General features: G+C 38.4%; 1 protein-coding gene and 1 long non-coding RNA gene across 2 annotated transcripts in view; both read left to right on the top strand.

Annotated features, from left to right (window-relative positions):
- BRAF (B-Raf proto-oncogene, serine/threonine kinase) overlaps positions 1 to 22,661 on the top strand; it is a 76,855-nt gene that overhangs the window by 46,083 nt on the left and 8,111 nt on the right. The window contains exons 8-16 of the mRNA XM_027881184.1: positions 7,774 to 7,933; positions 9,545 to 9,581; positions 13,773 to 13,909; positions 14,637 to 14,754; positions 15,226 to 15,310; positions 17,581 to 17,757; positions 19,155 to 19,201; positions 19,796 to 19,914; positions 20,662 to 20,793. Of these exons, the coding sequence (XP_027736985.1) occupies positions 7,774 to 7,933; positions 9,545 to 9,581; positions 13,773 to 13,909; positions 14,637 to 14,754; positions 15,226 to 15,310; positions 17,581 to 17,757; positions 19,155 to 19,201; positions 19,796 to 19,914; positions 20,662 to 20,793 (1,012 nt within the window). The remainder of the gene's footprint in view (positions 1 to 7,773; positions 7,934 to 9,544; positions 9,582 to 13,772; positions 13,910 to 14,636; positions 14,755 to 15,225; positions 15,311 to 17,580; positions 17,758 to 19,154; positions 19,202 to 19,795; positions 19,915 to 20,661; positions 20,794 to 22,661) is intronic.
- On the top strand, positions 213 to 4,003 carry LOC114056186. Its single transcript, XR_003570943.1, has 2 exons — positions 213 to 919; positions 2,087 to 4,003. It is a non-coding gene; the product is annotated as an uncharacterized LOC114056186 (long non-coding RNA).

Here is a 22,661-nt window from a genome sequence, read left to right as displayed (position 1 = left end):
AATTTAAAACAAGTGAATGTTGTCATTCACAGGAATGATATAAATTAGTAATGAAACAAAGTTAAATGTGTATGTAACTGTTTGTAGAATTGAGGCCTTCCCTGTTAAACTGATTTCTTCTACATGATGGCTTAGACCTGGTCTAAACTGGAAAGATTTTATACTTAAAATTATTACAAACCTAAACTATATCCTCACAAATTCTTTTAGTTGGTTATCAAACTACAGTTTATTTGCCTTGAAGTGACATACCTCAGTTTCAGAATAAACCACAGCACTGTAAGGTTGGTGTGAACATGTGCCAAGTCCAGGTTCCTAATACTGCTTTAGTAGCTTTTCCACATACACATTGCTTTAGTATCTTCCAGACCAGCTGTCTTCTTCCTGTTCATGTTGGGATGTACCAGTAGCATCTGTTTGCTGCAGCTCCAGGTTTTGCAAAATTAGACCTCTAAAACTGACCATCCCCCCTGTACTTCCAACAAAGATTCTGGACTCTTTCTCCTTGAAGAGATAAGTGACCATATTTAAATGAAACCCCGTAGCAAAGAGATCGATGCCACCATCCAGCACTAGGTAGTTGAACAAATCTCTGGGAAAGAGTAACTTAGGGATGTGTATCACAGTCAAGAAACCTAATGCAGATTTATTAAGAACACCAAATACAAAAGCCTTCAGAAAACTATCCTCAGGACATGTGTGCTGCATGGAATTGAGCTGAATTTGTCAGAGAGGCTCTTCTGGATTAGTGAGCATTGTGCCCAGACTAAAGCAGAAACAAGCTGGAAGCTACACAGGCACCTGTGGACTCTTAACTAGAAGATAAATTCTCTGGACAACCAAGACTATTTTATGGAAGATCAAATATGATGCCTCCCAGGAAAATAGATTGATAGTCCTGCAGAGGGAACTTAATTTGGTAAGTACAGAGATTATCTTCTTATTTGTACTATGTAGTACCTGCAGATTCAAGTAAATTCAAAAGTGCTTCTTCCAGGTAGCAGATGTTGCCTTTATATCCCACGAATGTTAGTACAGGAGATTGTGGACAAGGCTGTTATGGTTCTCCTAAGTGCAGCAGGCTCTGCCTTTCTCATGGTACAGCTGAAATTATAACCAGGCTAGAACTATTAATCCATTAAAAACTTGTTCATACCAATTGTGTTAAACAGCAGCAGATGCCAAAGGCATTCTATAACCATAATCCTAATACTCTAAATTTTTCTACTTTTTAATTGTCTTTACCTGACATTAGTCCATTCTTACCAGTTCATGAGGACACAACAGTATGGAGTATCTTAATTGATAAGACTTCAGTTAGTCTTAGTTTTGTGAAGTGAAAATGCAAAGGAAAAGCTGAAATCAAAACTGGTTAATGCTTTAAGGTTTTTAACTTGACATATATAAAAATATTAACATTTAAATATACTTGCCAATTGGTGTTAAGACGCTTTTCCCAAGTGTTGGATCTGCAAATGTTTGTAATTGCAGAAGCTGTAGAAAGTGTCTGGCTTCCTCCTTTTTGCTTTCTTGCTTTGCCATACACTTCTTTGTTAAACAAGCAAAAAAAAAAAAAAGACATACATCATGCCTGCAGTATGTTAATTTTGAAAATGGTTTATGATTATCAGCTGGTGTTTGTAAATAATATGCATGTTAGTCAGGCAATCTTCCCCAAGCATCTGTGTGTGGATTATTTCCTTTTCAGAACTATCTCAGATGTTATTATTTGAGCGTATAGCACTGTCCATACCTTTTTCCAGGTATCTTTTTGCCTTTCTTTAGTAATACTTCTCTGCTTTTAAAAAACATAATTGTGCAAATGTTAATTTGTCTGAACTTAAACTGGCCTTTTCCATAAAAGCATACTTACCCGTGGTTTTGTTAAAGGGTATTGCAACAATTTGGGACAACAGGTCAACTGGAACAAAAAAAAGGGCTGACATTTGAGGTTATCTTGTCTGGGAGGGAGAATAAGGGATTGAAATTTGAGAGCTGGGCAATGGGATGTAAAATGTGAGGAACTTGCACTTTAATAACACTGACTAGATTAATAATTGTTCCTTTGATTTCTCTGTTCTCCTAGCATCTTGCATGGCACAGCCCACAGAGGAAGGGGATGTCACTAATCGTTTGGTAAACCTGAGGAAAGAGAAGGCAAACATCCTTCTTCATCTCTAGCCTTGTGAAGGGATTCCAGCAGCAGGCAAAGTGCCCAAAGAAAGGAAGTTTGTGTTGCAAGACAAGCTCGAGAGCAAAGGCGTGTGTGACATGCTGAGACATTGTCAAGGGATCAAATGGAAAAGTGTGAAAGAGAAAGGGACCTAAAGGAAAAGACCATTGGACGTGATGCAAAAGCTGCTAAACATGCTGGAGAACTGTTTCACTGTGGTCATGTGTAACATCCTAAAGCAATCCAGTCCTGTAGCCCTTCATTCTTCCAACTGCAAGCCTTAGGCAGTCCCTCCTGGTGTTCCACCCAAAGATGAGGGAGCACATATTGTCCCACTTGCACATCTCTGAACCCCTTATGAAAGTGTGTCCAGCTTCTGCATGAGGTCTTGTGTCCCATTTTAGTTTCTTTCCATTTGCACATTCCTCTTGAGCTAAAGCAGCCATCTTAGTTATAACTGGAAAGAAATACAAGAAGTGTAGGTCTTCCTAAGGAGAGCCATTTGCAATAAAATCAAAGTAAGCAAACTGTATATGATACATTGTATTCATTTTGTTCATTGCAGTGTCATAAAGGTTCTTCTGTATCTTTGCTCGGAAAGCACAGAATTTCTGTGAACCCAGTTCCCTCCATCTCAGACACCTGAATAAGGGAGAGATTAGCTGTTCAGAATATTCCAAACTTGTCTTTTTCAACTCTGATCTGTTCTCTTAGATGTTGTGATGTTGGACAAAGCTCAGCACACACATGAGGCAGGTCTCACAGCAGGGTAAGTGGAGTGGTGTAAGAAGGGCACGTGGTCAGACTTGGAACAGCACAGGGGCAGGCATTTGGTGAAAGCCCAAAAAGGTCTGCTTTGCTCAGGCAGAACACTGCTGGTAGGGAAGCTGGCAGCATCTTGGCTCTTGGAAAAACAACATTTCCCAATATGCTTCATCTTCTAAATTGGAGGAAGAAAGAGGGAATGTCTGGTGCACCATTCTTGGAAACTTGCCAGTCCCTGCCTTTGAGCAGGCTCCAGCCTGTGATTAAACACCTCTGCTTTCCTTTCTGTCTTCCAAATGTTCACTGATCCTTCTGCCTCAGCTGAAGAGATTTAAATGTCTAGAAAAGCTTCTGAAAAGCCAAGGAAGGAAAGACACAGTCTTACAATATTGTACTTAGTACTACAATGGCATTTAGATCCATTTAGATGGTGTTTAAGTGAGCAAAAGCTTTGTGTTTTATTTCATAAAACAATGACATTTTCCCCTAAAGATGCCAGCAGAATCCTTCCCAGGCCTCTCCATGTAAATGTTCCCAAAGTTCCTACAGCATGCAACTTGATACGCATTCTTGCCAAGCAGAAAAGGTCTGGTACCAGAATCTTTAGAAAAATCATTTTTAGCCCGTACAACAGGTGGGGGAAACCTCTTGTTCTCCAAAACTTTATTAGAAGAGCACACTAGTGAACTGACACCTGGTTTGGAGGACTAATGACAGCAGCGTGATTTTCTTGGTGTATGAAGCTTTTGGAAATTTTAGGCTTATCAGCTCCAATTTTGGCCCAAAGGCCAGTATAAATAAATGCACACTGTTGTGATAATCCTGGCGGTTGTTTTTCACCTACAAGCCAGCATGGATGAAAACAAGTTATCATGGTATAGCAAACTGCGCTGATTTTTATGAGGTAATGACTGTTACAGATCTGTCTCATGTTACTTTTAGACTGACTTAAGGGTGCTGCTAGAGTGATCTTCACATTGTAGTTACAAACTGATACTGCTGTCCTTTTCTCCAAAGCACCATTTCATTTGAGGTTATTCAGTATTTCCAGGCTGCAGAGTTGGGGGGGGAAAAAAATCATGTTTTCTGGCAATATCTGTGCAGTACCATGATAATTAAATCAGAACCTGTTTGACCTCAGCAATTTACAGTGCTAGTGTAGCTGAAATACCCTTGTATCCCAGATCCTTAGCAGTCCTTAGAAGCTGCTTGAAAATGGGAGTGCACTGTGTTTTTCATTAACAGCAGTAAAAAAAAACCAAATCCATTCATACTCTGGTGTAAACAAAAGTAATCAAAAAAAGTACCTTAATATGCATTTTAGGTGTGGCCTAGGTATGAGTGTGCAACCTGCAGGTGAGTAGTGTGTACAGTACCGAGCCCTGTGGCTGAACTGAGATGTAGTTGTTCAGGCTGGAAGGGGGATAGAGAAAATCTCACAGTCCATTCAAAAAGGAACTGGCACACACCCCATAATTGGAGCTAGGTGAATGTGAATTTTCAGTTTAAACATTTGCCCAACTGCAGCAAAATAAAAGTACAAGCAAAAAACCTTGAAGCCCAAACTAACATATTTTAAGAAAAATCTTTCCTGAGTAGACCAGCTCTTAAACAATCATGAAACATCACATTGGTGAGTAAAAAGAGATTGCAGAAAGTTTGTATAAAAATCTTCTTTCATTTTTGTAAAGTGAACTAACTTATATCATTACAATTTCTAAAATCTGGTGGAGGTACTGTATATGATTTTGTAAAATTGTGTGTTCATATATAACGTACCGTGCGTGGACACTTCTCTGAGTTACCTTACTCTTTCCTGTGGATCCAGTTTTGTGGACTAGTAAATCTGAGGACACATTGGCATTTGCTGTGCTTGCTGAAAGGGTATAAAAATTTTACATCGTATATTCAGTTTTTCTTGTCTCCTGACAAAACCTCTTTCTGCTCTGTCTTGATAAAAAGGGAGGGAAAAATGTACTTGTCCCAGATGCATGGTCCAAGGTAAAAAGCATGTTCAGTCATATTGCCAGGAAAGGTTATTTGGCAACTATCAGCTTGTTGTCTCAGAAGCTGAGAATCATTGTTGAAGGAATGCCCACACCTAAGAGGCTGGGAAAAAGTGGTCAAGATTTTTTCTTTTTTTTTTTTTTTTTTCCCCAATGTGTTTCCCATAGCCTACAGATCAAGTTTTGGGACTGGCCTGGAATAGACATGTCACCCTTCTCCCAAATGGTGATGGCTGGTCATTTTAGCTCCAGTGTCACTTCTGCTCCTGTAGAGCAATTAAAGTGCAGGACTACTGTAAGAACAGACTTTTGGTAGCTCAGAGGATTGCCACATTCTTTGGGGTGACGTGCTTTTAGTAGATCAAGATCTCAATGCAGATCAAGATATAGCTTTTGCCACACAGAGGCAGAAGCTGGTGGTAATATCTTCTGAACCTGTGATCTCAGTAGGCCATCTTGGCCAGCAAACCACTCGTTCCTTTCTCTTCACTCGTTCCTTTCTCCAAGCAAAATTCCCATTTAGCAAAAATAACCTACCTTTTTGTACGTGTCCCAAGGACACTCAGTAATAAAATTCTGATGGAGTACACAGCTAAGTGCTTATGAGGTTCCTGTCTCTGGATTCTTGGTGTCTGAAGCCCAGAGATCCTCACAATAATAGTTCAGAGACGGAAGAAAAAAAAAAGCAAACTGTATTCTTTATTAGCCAGTAATTATTTACTAAAGAACTGGACTTCCCTCTGTTAGAATTTAATGAGTGGAAAAAGCTATTCAAATTGTTTTCAAATATTTGTGACATAGCACATTATCTGTGCTAGCAACATGATGGACATGGTGACCTGTGCCCAGAAATACAGAAGCAGCAGATGACCATTTATGACTCAGAGGAGGATGTAATTGAAACAATGTTTTTTCAGTCTGATTTTCTCTCTCTTGTCATATTGATGATCACAGAAAATCTGGTTGCTTCTGTCCTCATCGTGTGGCAGAGCTCAGATAGTGTCACACGCGCACTCCCACTGCAGTGATCTGATGGGTGTTCTTACACATCTCCCTTAATTTCCTTATTGCCAGAGAACTCTCAGGAAGTTTGAGCAGGAATTAGCTATCCAGACAATGCCAGTACTGGCCAGCCTGAGACACTATTTAGACTACTTGTATTTTTTTGTGCGACATCTGACACACTTGCCGAAACGTGAAAATAGAGTGCCCTAAAATGTCGACTGAGTGCATTCCCAATATTTATATTCTGTCATACTACAATAGGTAACTTTTTTTTTAATTAGCATGGCTAAACTCCCTACCTCTTTCCTGCCACACTTCCCAAACATGTGTGTTTTACTGCAAGACTTACTAGACTGTTGCTTGCGTTAATTTGCAAGCGCTTTGTTTTGCCAATCTCAATTTTGTGACATTGTCGGCCAGGAAGGAAAAGATGACAGGTCCTTAGGATACAGATAGCACTGAGTTCTGGGACCAGTGCCAAACTGTATAAACTCTTCAATGAAAGGTAAGATAGTAGTGCTTAAAGCAGACCTGATTCTTAAAAAATGCCAGGAGATCCTGTTGGAAATGTTTGTTGCCTCTAAATACCTTGGGAGAGGCCAAGGAGTGTTTACTTACAGGAGGTGGCTCCAGGACCTATCACTGCTATATGTGCCATACATTTTATTTCTGAAGCTTCTCCCTGTGGGTATTGCCTTTGTGGGCATAGTAATTCATCTGTGAGTCACTGAATGGGTGGGGGACTCCACTCCTTTCTTAGAACTTGCAAGAGAAACCCCAACTTCTAAAAACCTTGTTGTCAGATACCATGTATACTTTAACACAAAGTTTTCTTTGACAAAGCTGGCAAATATTTTCATTCATCTTTTGCCTTATATCCATTAGATTGAATTATTAGACTTAACAGGGACTGACCTTGACTAGAGTAAGAGAGAATTGCCAATTTATTGTACTTTAACAAAGTTATTGGATAACCAAAGAAGTGACATTCTGCCTTTTTATCGACAAAAACCCAAGTGTTTAGATGTTTTGTCTTTTAAATATTCAGTTAATTATATCATAAATTAAAGACTTTATCTACATTTACGACTGCCGGTTTTAAATTTCTTTCTGGTAGTCTGAACACTTATCATTCAGGTCAAACCTATGGCAATGCCTAGCTATAGCACTGTAAATAACATCTGAAATGTTGCACTATTCAAAGTTATTACCCACAGATTGAGGTTTAAAGGTGATATGTTTATTTTTATTATCAATAGTACATTAGCCATGTTATTTTTAGTATCAGTAATACTTGACCATGTTATTAATCAGTTAGGTTGAATGACCAGATGTAATTTTCACTCTATATTTACTCATCAGTAATCCTATCCATACAATTTGTTTTGTGACATTTTCTGACTGTAAAATTGATGTGAGATGTTAAGCATTTTTAGTTCTCAGTGGGTTACCATATAAAAGAGTGTATTGTATTGCATTGATTCAGGAAACTGCAGAGTATTTTTCTATCTGCAGTGCATGTTGGGCTACATGAATCGAGATTTATTGTTACTAGTTTGGTATGGCATGGTAGAGTTTTTTGTTTTGTTTTAACTCAGAACTCTTCACAGCCATGTAATTAGGTAGTTTATGCAGCAGAGAGTTGTTGCAGTTGATCACAGGGGAGTAGAGATTGTTCATTATGAATTGTTTTTATTCAGGCCTTTAGATCAGTTTTTTTATGTATGTATTATTATAGTTGAAAAGGACTTACCACACCCACTATGCAGTGTTTGAAGCCATTTGTAGACCTAAATCCTCTTTTTCCTTGACTTTGTTTCTCAGACCACCAATTCTCCCTAGTCCTTCTCCTTCAAAATCCATTCCAATCCCACAGCCCCTCCGACCAGCAGATGAAGACCATCGGAATCAGTTTGGGCAACGCGACCGATCCTCTTCAGCTCCCAACGTCCACATCAATACCATTGAACCAGTCAATATTGATGTAAGTATTAATAACAATTAGATCAAGAGTAGTAGATTTGATGGGTTCATTTTGAATATCAGTGCATTAAGTTTATCATGTGCACACAAGTGTGTTTCTAAGCTAATCCTCAGTGGTCTATCAGAGTCTTCAAGGATCATTCATTTTTCATTTTTTTCATAGATTCATTTTTCCTGTTGAGAGCTGTAAGAATACACATAACCTATTCTCCAAAAGGAGAACTGCCTTTTGACAGTTCTGTCCTTTTCATTTTCATAGAAACATTTTGCCCCAAACAACTGCTTTTTTTTTTTTCCGTCATTAGTCCCAAGGCTTGTGCTCTTAGCTGTAGCCAGTAATGCTCTTAATGGGTGTTAAACACATTTTTATGCAAGATGGAGATATTTAGTATTTGTATTCCAAGTAACATTTCTGGCAATGAAGAAAATTGAATTATTAAATTAAGCTGAGTTCAGATATACTGATAGTACCCTAGGATTTCAAGAGCCCAGTATATGTTGTTCTGAGCGTTCCTTCAGTGTTCAGGAACAGCTACACTTAACCTGTTTTCCACGCTTTTGAAATCTCTGAGTGGTGAAATATAACTAATAACAGTGGTTAATATTAGTATAATGACAGTTAATACCTTTCAAAACGTTCGTCACAACAACCACTTTCTAATTTTGCTAAAATATGCAGCTTGTATTTTACCCTTAAGTCTTCTCTCTAGAAATTATTCATTTGTCAGCTGAGTAGTCTTGAAGTCTGCTTGGACACTGAGGCACAAAATCTGTTTTGCATGTGAGCTGATGGAAAGGTGAAGTGTTAGTTTTGAGACTGTGTCTGTGTAGACATTTACATATGGAATATGGCACTGGTGCAGCTGAGGCATAGCCAGCGCCTTCAGCAGCAGCGTAGGTGTATAAGGGAACAAATATAATTGTGTAACAAAAAAGGGAACAAAGATAATTGTGTAACAAAAGAAAAAAAAGCTCTGTGATGAAAAATGTCGGAATACAGATGGAAACAGAATTTTCCACTTCTCTTCTGTTTAGAAAATCCTTCGTGTAGTTTGCTTTTAGTTGCAAAAGATCCTCTCGGTTCACAGTGTATTGCAAGCAAAGGAAACCTTTTGCAGGTAGTCATTTCTGAGAATAGCAGAGTGCACCTAGCTATGCAAATCAGGTGTGTTGTTACAAGAAAAAAACAGAGCAGGACTCATCTGACTGATGTACCTCAGTACAGGAAATTGATGTCCCAGCTTCTAATATGACACTTCAAATCATTTGTGCCACAGACAGGGTAACTAGAACATTTGGTTCGATATTTCTTCATACGTTTTGGCCAGCTGCATTTTTAAATCAGTATTTTCATGTCAGCATCTATTTTGGGTAGTGTACATTTCGCTCTACTACTGAGAGATGCTACTTTAAAGCAACTGATTTTGAGAAGTTTAGTAGTTGTTATAAGTAAGTTTTTTGGAGTCGCTCCTAGTCAGGATAGGAAACCACTTCTATTTCATGGGCAACACATGACATTATGGATTCTCAAATTGATCAATATCAATTGTTTCCAGAACCTAAATCTTAATACCTAAATTAAATACAGATTTTTTTTTTTAATTTTTTATAGGAATTGATTAGAGACCAGGGTTTACGAGGCGAGGGAGGTAAGTAGTGTTTAAACTAACTACTGCGTTACACTTAATTGCACAGCTGCTCTGTCCCTTCCCGTTACCCTACTTCCTTCTACAGAACACAGGCACAAAGGAAAATATGACTAGAACAAAAAGTGAATTACATTTGCTTGTCCATGAACTTAGTATTTGTCTCACAAAGATTTGAGTCATTTGCTGGTCATTCTGGGAGCGGGGGAGATGGAAGGAGAAAACAATTTGAAACAGAATCTAGTTCTTTTTAGCTTTAAAATTAATTTGCATCGTCACTTCTTTGCTCTCTCTCACACACACACCCACACGCACACATTCACTCACATGGCTGCACACAGATACACTATAACTTCCCAAGTCTCTCTCAAAGATTTTTACACCTGTTCTTACCTTTTCACCCATGGAAACAACAGGGGTTTTTATTGAAAAGCACCAACACGGTAGATGGACCTTCCATATGAACTTCTGCATCCTAAAGCAGTGAAATACTCCAGTTCTTCTCCCCCTCTGCCCCGCTGAAGTTGCTGCTTTGCTGTACTGCATGCCTGTGCTACTCTTGGAAGCAGGTTGCCAGGACCTTTCACTAAAGCCAGATTTTTTTATGTTTCCTTCAGTAAAATACGGCCTTAATTCGCAGTTCAGTCAAACATAGTACCAGAAAGTTTATTTTTCTTCACATGTTGAGCACAGGTCTGTTAAGTCATGTCTCCCACTGACCTTTGAAGTCCTGAGAGGGCTTCGTATGTGCTGTATTATATTCATAGGAATATAATAATTAAATAGAAATATTGGAAATAGAGAAGTAGTAAGTAGGGCAAGCATATGACAGTCTCCTTCTAATTACAGCTTGCTTCAGCCATAAGTTAGGTCTGAATTACCTTAGTGCACTCATTCCTGACCTCTAAGATTTAGTTCTGTGGGCTGTCACTGATTTTCTTTGTCCCATGCAAATCTGGTATTTGGTAGAATGCTACCTGCCTACTGCATTGTGTTTGATGGAGCTGTCTTTAATTATGTTCTATTAACACTTTTGAAAAAGAAAATTTCCTTTAAACTATTAACTCTAGCTTTAAACTTTAAGCTCTAGCTATTTTTGTATGTGTTGATAGGTGTGGCTCTCCACAGTTTTGCCCATTTTGTCCAGCATTTAAATGTTGTGCGATCATGTTGGTTTAACTTTTGGTCATAAACTGTCTGTTTGGCATCTGAAAACAATTGGCTATTCCCACTCCTGAAACAGTGTTATTAGTAATTGACTTTTTTTTTTCCTTCAAAGTTCAGAAGCGATCTATGAATAGGAGTCAAAGCATCCTAGTTATTTCCCATGACTTCTTTCATTTCTTCTATGTGTCTGTCTTTCTGTCTCTGCCTGCCCGTCTCTTTCTCTCTAACAGCCCCTTTGAACCAGCTGATGCGCTGTCTTCGGAAATACCAATCCCGGACTCCCAGTCCCCTCCTTCATTCTGTCCCCAGTGAAATAGTGTTTGATTTTGAGCCTGGCCCAGTGTTCAGAGGTAGTTGGGCTCTTCTTTCTTGTTTTCACCCAAACAAAATAAGTAAAACCACAGATGCTGTTTGTGCCTCACCCTCACACCGTGTGTATGTAAGTGTGTGAGTTTATCAAAACACCTCTGTTTTTTGCTTGGCCTGGCTGGAATGCTTTGAATGTGCTTTTCACACATACTCACTTTCACCTTTACACGCTTGAAAATGACTATAAATAAAGTCTGACTTAAATCTTCAAAAGCAAGGAATTTCATAGTTGAGGTTTTTCTGTGGACCTTAGCATAATTTTTCTAACCAAAGGTCCTTGGATTGCCTTGCAGTGATTTTAAAGATAAAATTATGTCCTTAACTTAGAATTTCCTTGACTGTTCAGTTTAAGTCAGTTCAGTGCTGTAACAGTTTTCTGTATTTAATATTTTTGTTTTGAGAAGTGATCTAGGAAATCAAATGTGAATTGCAAACATTTCCATTGATATCTTGTTAGGTCACAAGCTTTTCAAGTAATGTGTTTTGTCAACTTTGAACAAATACTTTGTTTTGAGAATGTGCTGTTGACATCACATTGGGGTCCTAGATGGTTTAGACCATGTAGTTTTTATTTAGTGAGTAGATTTCCACTGAAACAGTATTTGTGTCCTGTACTGTGTAAAATAAGACAGATTTTCATGTCATTGACCCTGGGGGTAATTCAGGCCTTAAGCTGTCAATGGATCTGTTGTATTGCACAAAATCCCCCAAAAATTCGGTGGGATTTTATATGCTGGAGAAACCAACTACTGAGTAACAGCATGAAACATAAATTCTTGTGTTTATATGTATACGTGTAGAAATGGTCAGCTCAGTGCATGTAGTGTGGTTTTCAAATGCTACCATCTTGGCTGTTTCAAAGACTTTTGTTTCAGAATGTATCAAGAGCAGTTCACCTTATGAACTTGTAAAGTTCTTCCAGAAGTCTTTGTAAGAAGACAGGTGTTCCCAACAGCAAACTGGCTACAGAATGGAATACGTTACGTACAGCTTCAGAGTCCAAGCTGTTAAGTCCAACATTATCTGAAGTATTCTACTCTAATAACTTGGAAAACAGGCCATCTGGTATTATTATGAACAGATTAACTACAATGTTCTACCATGTGCTGTAAGCATTTTTGGTGAAGGGTGAATATTGTGCTAGTGTTTCTATATTGTGGTATTAAAATCAAGTAGAAGACTTGAGTTACGTCGAAAGAAAATGCATTCTAGTAGAGCTTTGCTATTGCAGAGAAAGTCTGTAACCCAGTAAACTTTTGGAAAGTTGCTCATGTTCTGGAAACATGAACATACACTTAATTCCATGTATGTGTGATGAATTACATAATAAATTTATGTCAGTCTAGTGGCTGTAACATAAACACAAGTCCTTCCTTCAGGTCTTGTGAGGATGGACTTCCAGCTGATTATAGTTGTAGTTAGGATGCCTAATATGCATCATTATTGTTGCTTTATCATGTGGGACAGAGTTTTACAGATGCTGAATCCCATTTTTAATGTCTCTGTATGTCATTATTTTGTGCTTGCACTTCTAAATTTATAAATTTTAGCTCAGTGAGGACAGTGGTGGATATGCTTAGTCTGATAAATTAGCGTGCACTGAATGGCTGAACTTGAGCAACAGTTTTAAAAACCACAAAGTCAGTTTTTTAACTCAAGTTGGTATTAGGAGGCACTTCTTGGTTAAGAAGGGGGTTGCTGAAAGAATATGAGGAGGAGTATTGCCTTCCACCGCTTTCCAGAGCACTAATGTGAGAGAAAGCATTGTAATGTTAGAGGTCTTGTACAATGACATACATTGTTTAGCAGAGCAGCATGAATTTAATTAACAGTTGACCCTATTTCATGTCCTTTGCATTGGAAGGGTCAGCATAACCTTGTTACGAATAATTGTGGTGTATTTTAAAAAGCAATGTCTAGTTAAGTGCTCCATTTGTAAAGGGCCATTGGGACTCTGAAACAGCTCTCTTAGTGACATTTTCCTGCACAGATTTGTTTAGATAACATACAGGCTACAGATATACTGTTCTTTTTGTGTTTCATAGAATATGCTTCAAATAGCTAACTAAAGTACTTGTTCTTTTTTAATCCTTTCTACAGTCTAATATTTATTTTTAAATAAGAGCTCTCTGCTAACAGATAGCTTTAAAACAGCCAAATGGTTTTCAGGTGGCACTTGGAGACTGAACTAGAAAACATTTCAATTATTTGCATTTAGTCTGTCTTGATTCCAAAATATAGTATTTCAGCTATTAGTTGGGTTTCTAAAAGCATAGCTACAAGAAATCTCTGAGGTAAATGCTGCTAACTAAAATGCTACTACTTTTCTGCTCAAAGAAACTGATGGAATTAAAAAAATACATTTTAAAATATTTTTTCTTACTTAAAAAGACATTGTCCTTCTGATAATTCATGAACAAGAGACTGGGGACTATCCATACAGGGATGTTTGCTATAGACTTATCTCTTCCTGAACTCTGAGACTTGAGGGCTAATCTAGTGTTAGGACAATATTCCTAGGATGTGTTTGTTCCCTCTCAACATTTGCATTGATGTTTGGAGATACTGCATCTTAAACACAGTTCTTGCACCTAATAATCAGTGCATTCTTGTAAACTGGATTCTTACAGATAAAATTATCCTGTTTCTGAAATTTAGGCTCAACCGCAGGTTTGTCTGCGACACCTCCCGCCTCTTTGCCTGGGTCGCTAACCAATGTGAAAGCGTTACAGAAATCACCAGGACCCCAGCGGGAAAGGAAATCATCCTCATCCTCAGAAGACAGAAATAGAATGGTAAGAAACAGATCAGCTATTTTCATTTTTAATGTGGGATATTTGTAGTATAGAAATACTACGAGGTCGTGGTCCTCTCACTTTTCTTTCATCCCAGCAATCTGAATTATTTTGAAGATGACTATGGTGATGATCAAGGTCTTTAAACTAGAAATAATGGAGTGGGAGAACCACTTAAAAACCACTTTGAACCAATAAGTAATTGTGGGACTGAAATATAAATCACCTCACTTTTACTCCCTTGCACCCAAATGTTTGGTGTGCTTCATATTGTAATACCAGTTTCCCTTCACATAACAGCTTGACTTTTCCCACCATGATTCATAAACTTTGAAAGTAACAAATGTATGTAACACGTTTTTATGTAACAGTGCATAAAAATATCTACATTTTTTGAATTCACAATTTAACATTATGATTGAATAAGAATTGAAAAGTAAATATTACTTTCTTTTTGGTAAGAGTTCCTTAATATTTTCTGGGTTTAACGCTGCCAGAAAGCTGTGGCAAATATTTAATGCCAGGAAATAATTTGGTATAGCTGTGTCCTGAGGTTTTGTGTATGGCTGATTGGAGAAGTCAAAAACAATACCTGAAAAAAAGGCTTTTTAGAACTTTAATGATATGAAATGCTGATGCCAAATCATTAACAAAGGAGCTGTTTTCACAGACATTAATGCACTTGTTTTTTTTCTACTCTTTATTGTTTTTGCATATATATATAAAGAAAACTCTTGGTCGACGAGATTCAAGTGACGATTGGGAGATACCAGATGGGCAGATCACAGTTGGACAAAGAATAGGATCTGGATCGTTTGGAACAGTCTACAAAGGAAAGTGGCATGGTATGTGACCATCATGGCAAAGAGTTGTTCTTCAGCAAGTCACACTGCCTGCCAGGGGTCACCCAGCTGGAACATAATTGGGAGAGTCACTGAAGGGCCATAAGTGTGATTTTTAATTATTAAGTAGTGTGATGACTTCATATTGTTTAGAGACTCAACTCTTGCTTGTAATTCTGAATTACGGGATTGTTAGAGTAAACACAAAACAGTTATTAGGTCAAAATATCCATCTTGATGAGTGAGGATTTCAAATGTGTATTTTAATAGCTTTGGCTTGGATAGGATTTCTCAGAGTAAAGTAGGAATAGTGTTTCTACGTTTTACTGAGTATTTACTTATTTAAATATTATAGTGATTTATTTCATGGAAGCTAGAAAACAGGGTACCTCAGTATTTCTGATGCTCTATATAGCATTTTCTCAATAGAGGAATATGTATCAGTCGCACTTACTAAAAATTGCTGTTTTAAAGGTGATGTGGCAGTGAAGATGTTGAATGTTACAGCACCCACACCTCAACAGTTACAGGCTTTCAAAAATGAAGTAGGAGTGCTCAGGTAAGATTATTTTTAATGGCATAAAATAACGTGTGTAAATTTGTGCCTCATTAATCACTGAATTTTAGATTTCATTAGAACACATTGGTCTTACTCCTCCGTGATGATACTTCAGGCAGAAAAAATAACTATTTCTTTGTATCCACTGCTAGTTCTTCCCTCCCCCGTATGTGTTTGTCTGCACACCTATGTTGTCAATATGTGTATGTGTAAACACTCCAGACAGAACTGGTTTTTGTTATTATACTGCCCCCAGAGCACAGTCAAGCCTAAGTGTGAGTTGTAGGCCTGCCTTTCCTCTCATTCACATTTTGAGATTGAAGGAGAGCACGCCAGTTGTTGGTTTTCAGCTGTAGCACTGCCCATATTGTCTGTTGTTTAATAGTTTCTGTTTAGTAGCATTAATTTTTCTTTGAGGTTTTTTTTAATTGTATTTCTCATAAAGTCACTCCTTGATTTCCTTTTCTCATGTATGCTGCTTGTAGTTTCTCAGAGGAGGTATTTGTTTTGAGTTCTGCTCTTAAAAGAGGATCCATTAACACGGTATGATAGAATATTTATTGGGAAAGAACGTGGCATCCAGGGACAATCTTGAGCATTGTCGAGCCTAATTGTGTTTTAAGAAATAAAATAACAAGAAAGTTTTGGCCTCTGGAAACCTGATGTGTTGAGCTGGGTGCCTGTGCTGCAGAAACATCCCCAGTAAGTTACAAGGTGACAAGGGGATGGTCAGCCTTTTTCCCAAGGAAAATGTTAGTTCCAAAAACTCTAAGCTCTTAGCTGTGGAAATAGAGACTTTCTGTGGTATGGTACTTTGGATATCTCTTCATTTTTTGGACATAATTTTGACAGAATTTTGTGAAATCAAAAATCTTGTATTTCATAGCTAGTCCAGATTTGTGCCAGCATTCCCATAGCTGGAGTCAAGCCTTTTTGGTTGTTGATAGTTTCAGCACTTATGTAGTCAGTTGTTCTATCCCTTGAGCCAGACAAGGCAGATTTACTTGTAGCTGTGCCTTTTCCATTATGCTGCATCATTTTTTGCAAGAATTTTTTGCCAAATTTGCAGGAAACTGCATATTTTTTGTTCCCTCAGGAGTTACTCTCAGCATCACTCAACAAATCCTCGAACCTGAAAAAGGCACAGTCACATGGCGTAGAACTGTCCTAGTCTGCATTGCTGTGAGGGCAAAGGTTCTCGCTCTGCACTCCCATGTTAGTGTTTTATTGTAAGAAAACATAAAAGGGGTCTGCCATCTTCCACCACAACATAGACTTAACAAGCTACCACAGGTTTTAAGCTTGGTCTGTCAGGTTTCACCAGCAGAGAGCTGACTGCCTTTGATAGCGTTGGAAGAAGACTGCCTTTATTTTTCCTCAGCCCCTGGGAAAGCTAGGAAATATTCCATAATTCCTAGGTGCCTCATCTTTGTAAAATCTCATTGGTATGTTTGGAGGTATGTGGTTCTTCCTGTCTGTTTGTTGGCAGTAAGAACATGATTGACTTGTCCTAGAGGGTGAGGAAAACATTTCAGATTTCACAGTGGATTCTTCCAGGCCTTGAATCTACTGCAGTATCTACCAAGATAATCCTTCCTGCATTTGTTCATTGGGAAGTTTTTCTGTATGGAGTTGCTCCGTTTTAGGAATAGGTTTGATTTAATCTGGTCAAATCTCTGTGATAAACTCCAGTTTCTCCCAAATGCTGTTTGGAAACAAGTTCACATCGTAACCTTGCTGAGGTACCTGTTTCCATCCTTTCTTGTATGCTGGCTTCATAGAGTACAAAGTCTTGTCAAAAAAAGCCCTAAATAAAACTGAAGACTTGTCGAGGAGGTGTGTTGATGGTATCCAAACAAAAAAGTTATCCTTCCTGGAAACCTTTGAGACTGGAACTTCATTTTGGATGTCTTCCTTATGGGCAGCAATATGTCGTAGCTGGGCTAAAGTCACACAAAAGCAGACCTGCCTGCAAACCATTTCTGTCTGTGGGGACCTAGCGGAAACAGTATCTTCTGAGCAGTCCTGTGCTAAGGTGCTTGCTTGGGGGAAGCAAGTGCTTACCCCAGAGCAGTTATTCCATGTTATTATGATCAGAAAGGCAAATGTCTGGAATAATTTATTAAAATGAATCTAGCAAGAGGTTACCGTGTTATCTTAGTAAAACTTGAGATTGACCCAACTTCTGTTTGGAAATATATATGTAAAATGTGATAGACCTGCCTGGCTTCTGCCTGATTTCCTATTCATTTTTATTTGTTTTTAAACAGGAAAACACGACATGTGAATATCCTGCTTTTCATGGGTTATTCAACAAAACCCCAGTTGGCTATTGTTACACAATGGTGTGAAGGGTCCAGCTTGTATCACCATCTACACATCATTGAGACCAAATTTGAAATGATCAAGCTAATTGATATTGCACGACAGACTGCACAAGGCATGGAGTAAGTATTGTATTACTTGTCTGAAAATTAGCTCTGGGGGCAATGTTTTCTTACCCCCTTCCCACTGTGGCTGGCATTGGCAAATAAGGCCAGTTATCTGCTCACTTTGCTGAGCCCAGGGTCCTGTCTTGATCATCAAAGCATTTGGTCGTGTTAATTATTCTGATGAGTAAAATAGACTTTGTGAGCATTTTTTGGAACATAACAAAATACAGTCTTAAATAGTAGAGTCTTTACAGACTTCACAATGCAGATAATCTTATGGTAGGAGGTAGAGCATAGTTTAAAAAGAAACACCCTGTGAGTGAAAGGACAGAATTCTGTAAGATATGTACAAGGCAGACAGCTCAGCCCTGTTAGCTAAAAGAATCAGGAGTTTTTTTCCTTTTCTGATAAGTATCATAGCTCTTTAAATAACAGATTTCAGTATTTGGAGAAAATATACCTATATTGTTCTAAGGATTGTAAATAATCTTTACTCACATAGAGGACCATTGAGTTAAAATTTACAAAACTAGCCCAATATTGTGTGTCAAAATCAGGGCACTGCTGTAAGATCAGAGAGATCACCCTCCAGCTGAAAAACCACTATGATAATTGCAGTTCATTGTACCGTTTTTCTACTAAGTATTCCATTACATTTTCAGTCAAGAGGTGGGGAGGTGTTTGCAGCAAGCAGCCTTAGCCTTCTGTTATCCTGCTCATCTCCCCAGGCCCCATCTGTAGGTAGTGGAGATGCAGAAGCTGTTTTATGAGCATGATTCAAAGCAGAGACATAAACTGGGACCTTTCCAGGAGTTTCGTGCCAATCTCATTGACTAAACAAAGAGCCATGGGAGACTAGTTGCCTAATTTAGGCTGAATCTGTGCTGTGCGGCAAGTACTCTCCTCTGTGTTCCCTGCCATCTCTTTATCCAGTCTGCAAAGGATCCATTTTTTTCCATTTCTGTAGTAAAAAGCAGTCAGCATACCTGAGTGCACACTGAGACTGGGAGGCACTCTTAGAAACACCTTACCTAAAGCTGTGAGTAGCCTGCAAAGGGTCTTGACAGTCACCATTAGGGCTGGGACATGGAACTTTCAGCACTGAATGTGAAAAAAACTACTGACGTTGGTTTTATTGTGAATATTGAGTTAGAGTTGAAAAGCAGAAGTTGGAGCATAATTATTATTTCATTCAGCAGCAGCGTCAGATTTGAGCTGGAAATCTAAGCTTTATTTTGCTTTTGGGGCTTTTTTTCTTGTGAATGTTGCAGGAACTGTCATGGGCAACTGAAGTTTTGCTACCTTGCAGTTTGAATATCTGCAGAATTTGTGTTTCAGTAATACAGTGAATCTTGAGTTGCTGATTTGTGAAATATTATTTAACCCACCTAATCTATGATATTCCTTTTCAGTTATTTGCATGCCAAGTCAATCATCCACAGAGACCTCAAGAGTAATAGTATCCTTTCCCAGAGATGTAATTCTGGAATGTGACAACATTCCTGGTTCCTTTTTTTTTCCTACCAAAGATTAACTTAATGACTTGAAAAGCTGTTCATGTATGAATATTTGCCAAGTAGAAATTTCACTGAGTAATAGGGGTATTATTAATAATGAAAAGGGTAATATCAGTAACAGCAAAATAAGGGATGCCTATGGTGTCTGTTGATTTCATGGCAATAACATAGGAGGTTTTGGGGGTTTTTTGCATCCTTTGGTTTCTTCTACATGTAATGAAATATTGTGCCAGTTCACTCATTAAATATTTTCAGCTTTTCTCACACTTGGCATTTCAAGAAAGTACTTGGCACTTCAAGAAAGCCACCTGGCCATGGTCTGTTCAGCACTGGCCCAGTCATTACTTATGTAACCCTTCAGTAGCATAATTCCTTATGCTGGCTGCTTAGAATCTGTTACACAAACACCTTCTCCAGTGGTGGTCAGTGGTAAAAACTGTCATGTTTATGTTGCAAATTTGTAACTGATTTTTGTTTGTGTAGGAAGGACAGGACCAGCACTGCTTGTCTGTTTTCCCTTAACATTCCCCCCTTAGATATTTTTCTTCATGAAGACCTCACAGTGAAAATAGGTGATTTTGGTCTAGCTACAGTGAAATCACGATGGAGTGGATCCCAACAGTTTGAACAGTTGTCTGGATCTATTCTATGGATGGTATGTAAAGAGGAGGTGGTGAGTTTATTTCAACAAATTTATTTGCCTTTGGCCAAAGTTTCTACAACTATCCCTCCAGCACACTGATGTACACAAGCTGTCTTAAACTGGAAAAGACAAGGAGTAGTACGAAGTACTAAATGAACGCTTTTCAATTGTACTTTAAGCATATGTTTTCCAGTAGTCAGCAAAAAAAACTTTAGTGTCTTTGTACTTTATTCTGAGGTTTAAACTGAAAAGAAAATGGTGGCTAAGGAAAAAGAGTGTAATTAATCCAGTGTTGAGGAGAAGGTGAAAAAAGCCATGCAAAACATACTGCAAAGGAGTAGAGGAACTAGCTCAGCCAAAAGCAAGATGCTCTTAAGTCTTAAGGATTCGAGCATGGTTATTCCATACTACAGGCTCCTGTACAACTCCACTTTCTCCTTTTCTCCCTGGAAAAACCTAAAGCTCTGTAAGGTGGCATTATTTTCAGTGTTGTTATATTCCTAGTTTCCAAATGTCTTCTGAGCCTGGACAAGGTCATTTTGTTCTGTCATAGAGGAATAAAGAGATCACCAAGCTAAAATGAAGCAATAGGTTTTGAGATTCATGTCAGCATCCACTCTGTATTAGCACCCAGAAACCTGTGAAGGCAAGAGTGAGCTTTGCACGTGTGCTCTGGACAAGTCCATGTTTTGTTCCTGATATGTGAGGTGCAGTGTGATGGAAGGAAATGAAAACTAATTCTTCCCTTTTATGATACAGGCACCAGAAGTTATTAGGATGCAAGATAAAAACCCATATAGCTTTCAGTCGGATGTGTATGCATTTGGGATTGTTCTTTATGAATTGATGACTGGACAGTTACCATACTCGAACATCAACAACAGGGACCAGGTAAGGGGAGGGATTGACTTCAGTCAGCTGTAGCCTGAAACAGATCGGTTCAGCCTTGGGTAGTGCACTTCCTGATGTGTTGTGTGATTGATATTTCCAATTCTGATGTTGTGAGACATTTCTGTCTCAGCCACGTAGCACCAATTTACTTCTCTTGAGGTAATTTTTGTGTTCTTTTTTACTTTAAGTATAGATTCTCAGCTTCTGAACTGGTTGCCAGGATACTTATTAGGGAAAGAGCAGGTTACTTAATAGTAACCTAGAATAGTTCTGCAAAGGCGAAATGATCCTCTATGTATGTATTCCGTTATTCCTCTTTATTTCCTCCCCACCTCACACCTCCACTTGCTGCATGGAATAATAGTGCAGCTACAAGACAAACCAGAACAACAGTCATCTCGCTGAATGTTTTATATTCATTTGGATCTTGAGAAATGCATGCACCATCTAACTGAATTTCAGGAGATCAGCGTTTCTCAAACCCTGCTTGATGGAGTATATGACTTTCCAGAGTGCGTGAATCCTTAAGTCTTAATGATACCACACGCCTGTAATGTATCTCCGTGGGATAGGTGCTTTGGGAAGGCATACCTGGTTCATTATTTCTGTCTAATCTGAAAATAGTATCTGTCATCAAGGTCTTTGGTGTAAACTACTCTGTGTCTAAGCAGTGATGTATTTATGTTGCTTCTGTGTCTTCATCTCTTGTTTTTTCACTGTCAGTACTTGAGAACTGCAACCATAGCAACGTTCATCTGTGAATGCCATTTTATAAGGCTGCTTCCATATCTGCCAGAACACATCATCCCAATTCATCAAATTTGGAGTGACTCCTTCTTGTTAATTTTCTTTTTTATAATTTTGTTTTTGCCTTTTGAAAGAAGGGAGATGTCTGGATTCCTGGCCAGATGGATTCAGCTTTCTAAAAACAGTATTTGACATTGTCTTGTCTTTACCTTTTAAGATTTGAAAGATGAACCCAGTGATATAGGTGCTTACATTTAAGTGCTGAAACAAATTTTAAAATGCAGGTGAAACCACCATATACGATGTGATCTAGTGTCCTGAGTTTTGCCACTCCTTGTCTGTTACATCCAAAGTTGCAAATATTCAGCTACTATGACCCAACTAAGATTCTTAGTGAGCAAAGCATCATTCTTGTTACACCCCAGAGTTTCTCTCACCTTGACAGATTTTTCTAGACTGTTCTTGTAGTGATAAGCTCTTTTCTCTAGTTCAAAGTAAAAGCTTAATCCCTGTGTTATTTGTAGAGAGAGTACTTGAAACATAAATAATGAATTTTGAATGATTTCAGCTTGTGCAATTATTTAGAAAATATTACCACAGATCATGGTAAGTCTCATTGCAGCAGAGGTAAGGGACAGGGTACAGAAGTCTCTACTATGAAATGCTGCTCTGGCACGTGGGGATTTCTAAAGAAACCATATGGGAGTTTTATATTCCTCCTTGATGCCAGCACAGATGTGAGTGAAGGAGAAAGCTGAAAAGGGACCAGGATTGTGTTAGTATAAATAACACCTATGGCATGCTTGAGATGTGAGGGGTTTCTGATGTTTTTTTTTCCCCAGTGTCAAGATACGAAATAGTTACACTTCATTAGGTAGAAGATATGACACACCTGCTGGGTCTGCCTGAGTGTTCAGCAGTGATTACCTGCTGCAGCATGAATGGATCTTTGATTAGCTAGTTTGGAAGGGCTTTTTAGTGTTAGTGCAACTGCTGTACTCAAACCACATTGCATTTGACTTTGGCTTGACATGATACATTTGATGGAGTTTTCTTATATATACAAGACACCATTAACCATATTTATGTTTTGTTTTCCTGCTTCCTCTCAGTTTACTTTG

The sequence above is a fragment of the Empidonax traillii genome, unplaced genomic scaffold (genome assembly GCF_003031625.1).
Source record: "Empidonax traillii isolate 1590-97213 ecotype Southwest subspecies unplaced genomic scaffold, ASM303162v1 scaffold84:size2688230, whole genome shotgun sequence".
NCBI lineage: Eukaryota > Metazoa > Chordata > Aves > Passeriformes > Tyrannidae > Empidonax > Empidonax traillii.
Note: the sequence above shows the minus strand (reverse complement) of the source record. Positions and strands in the feature narration are given on the sequence as shown.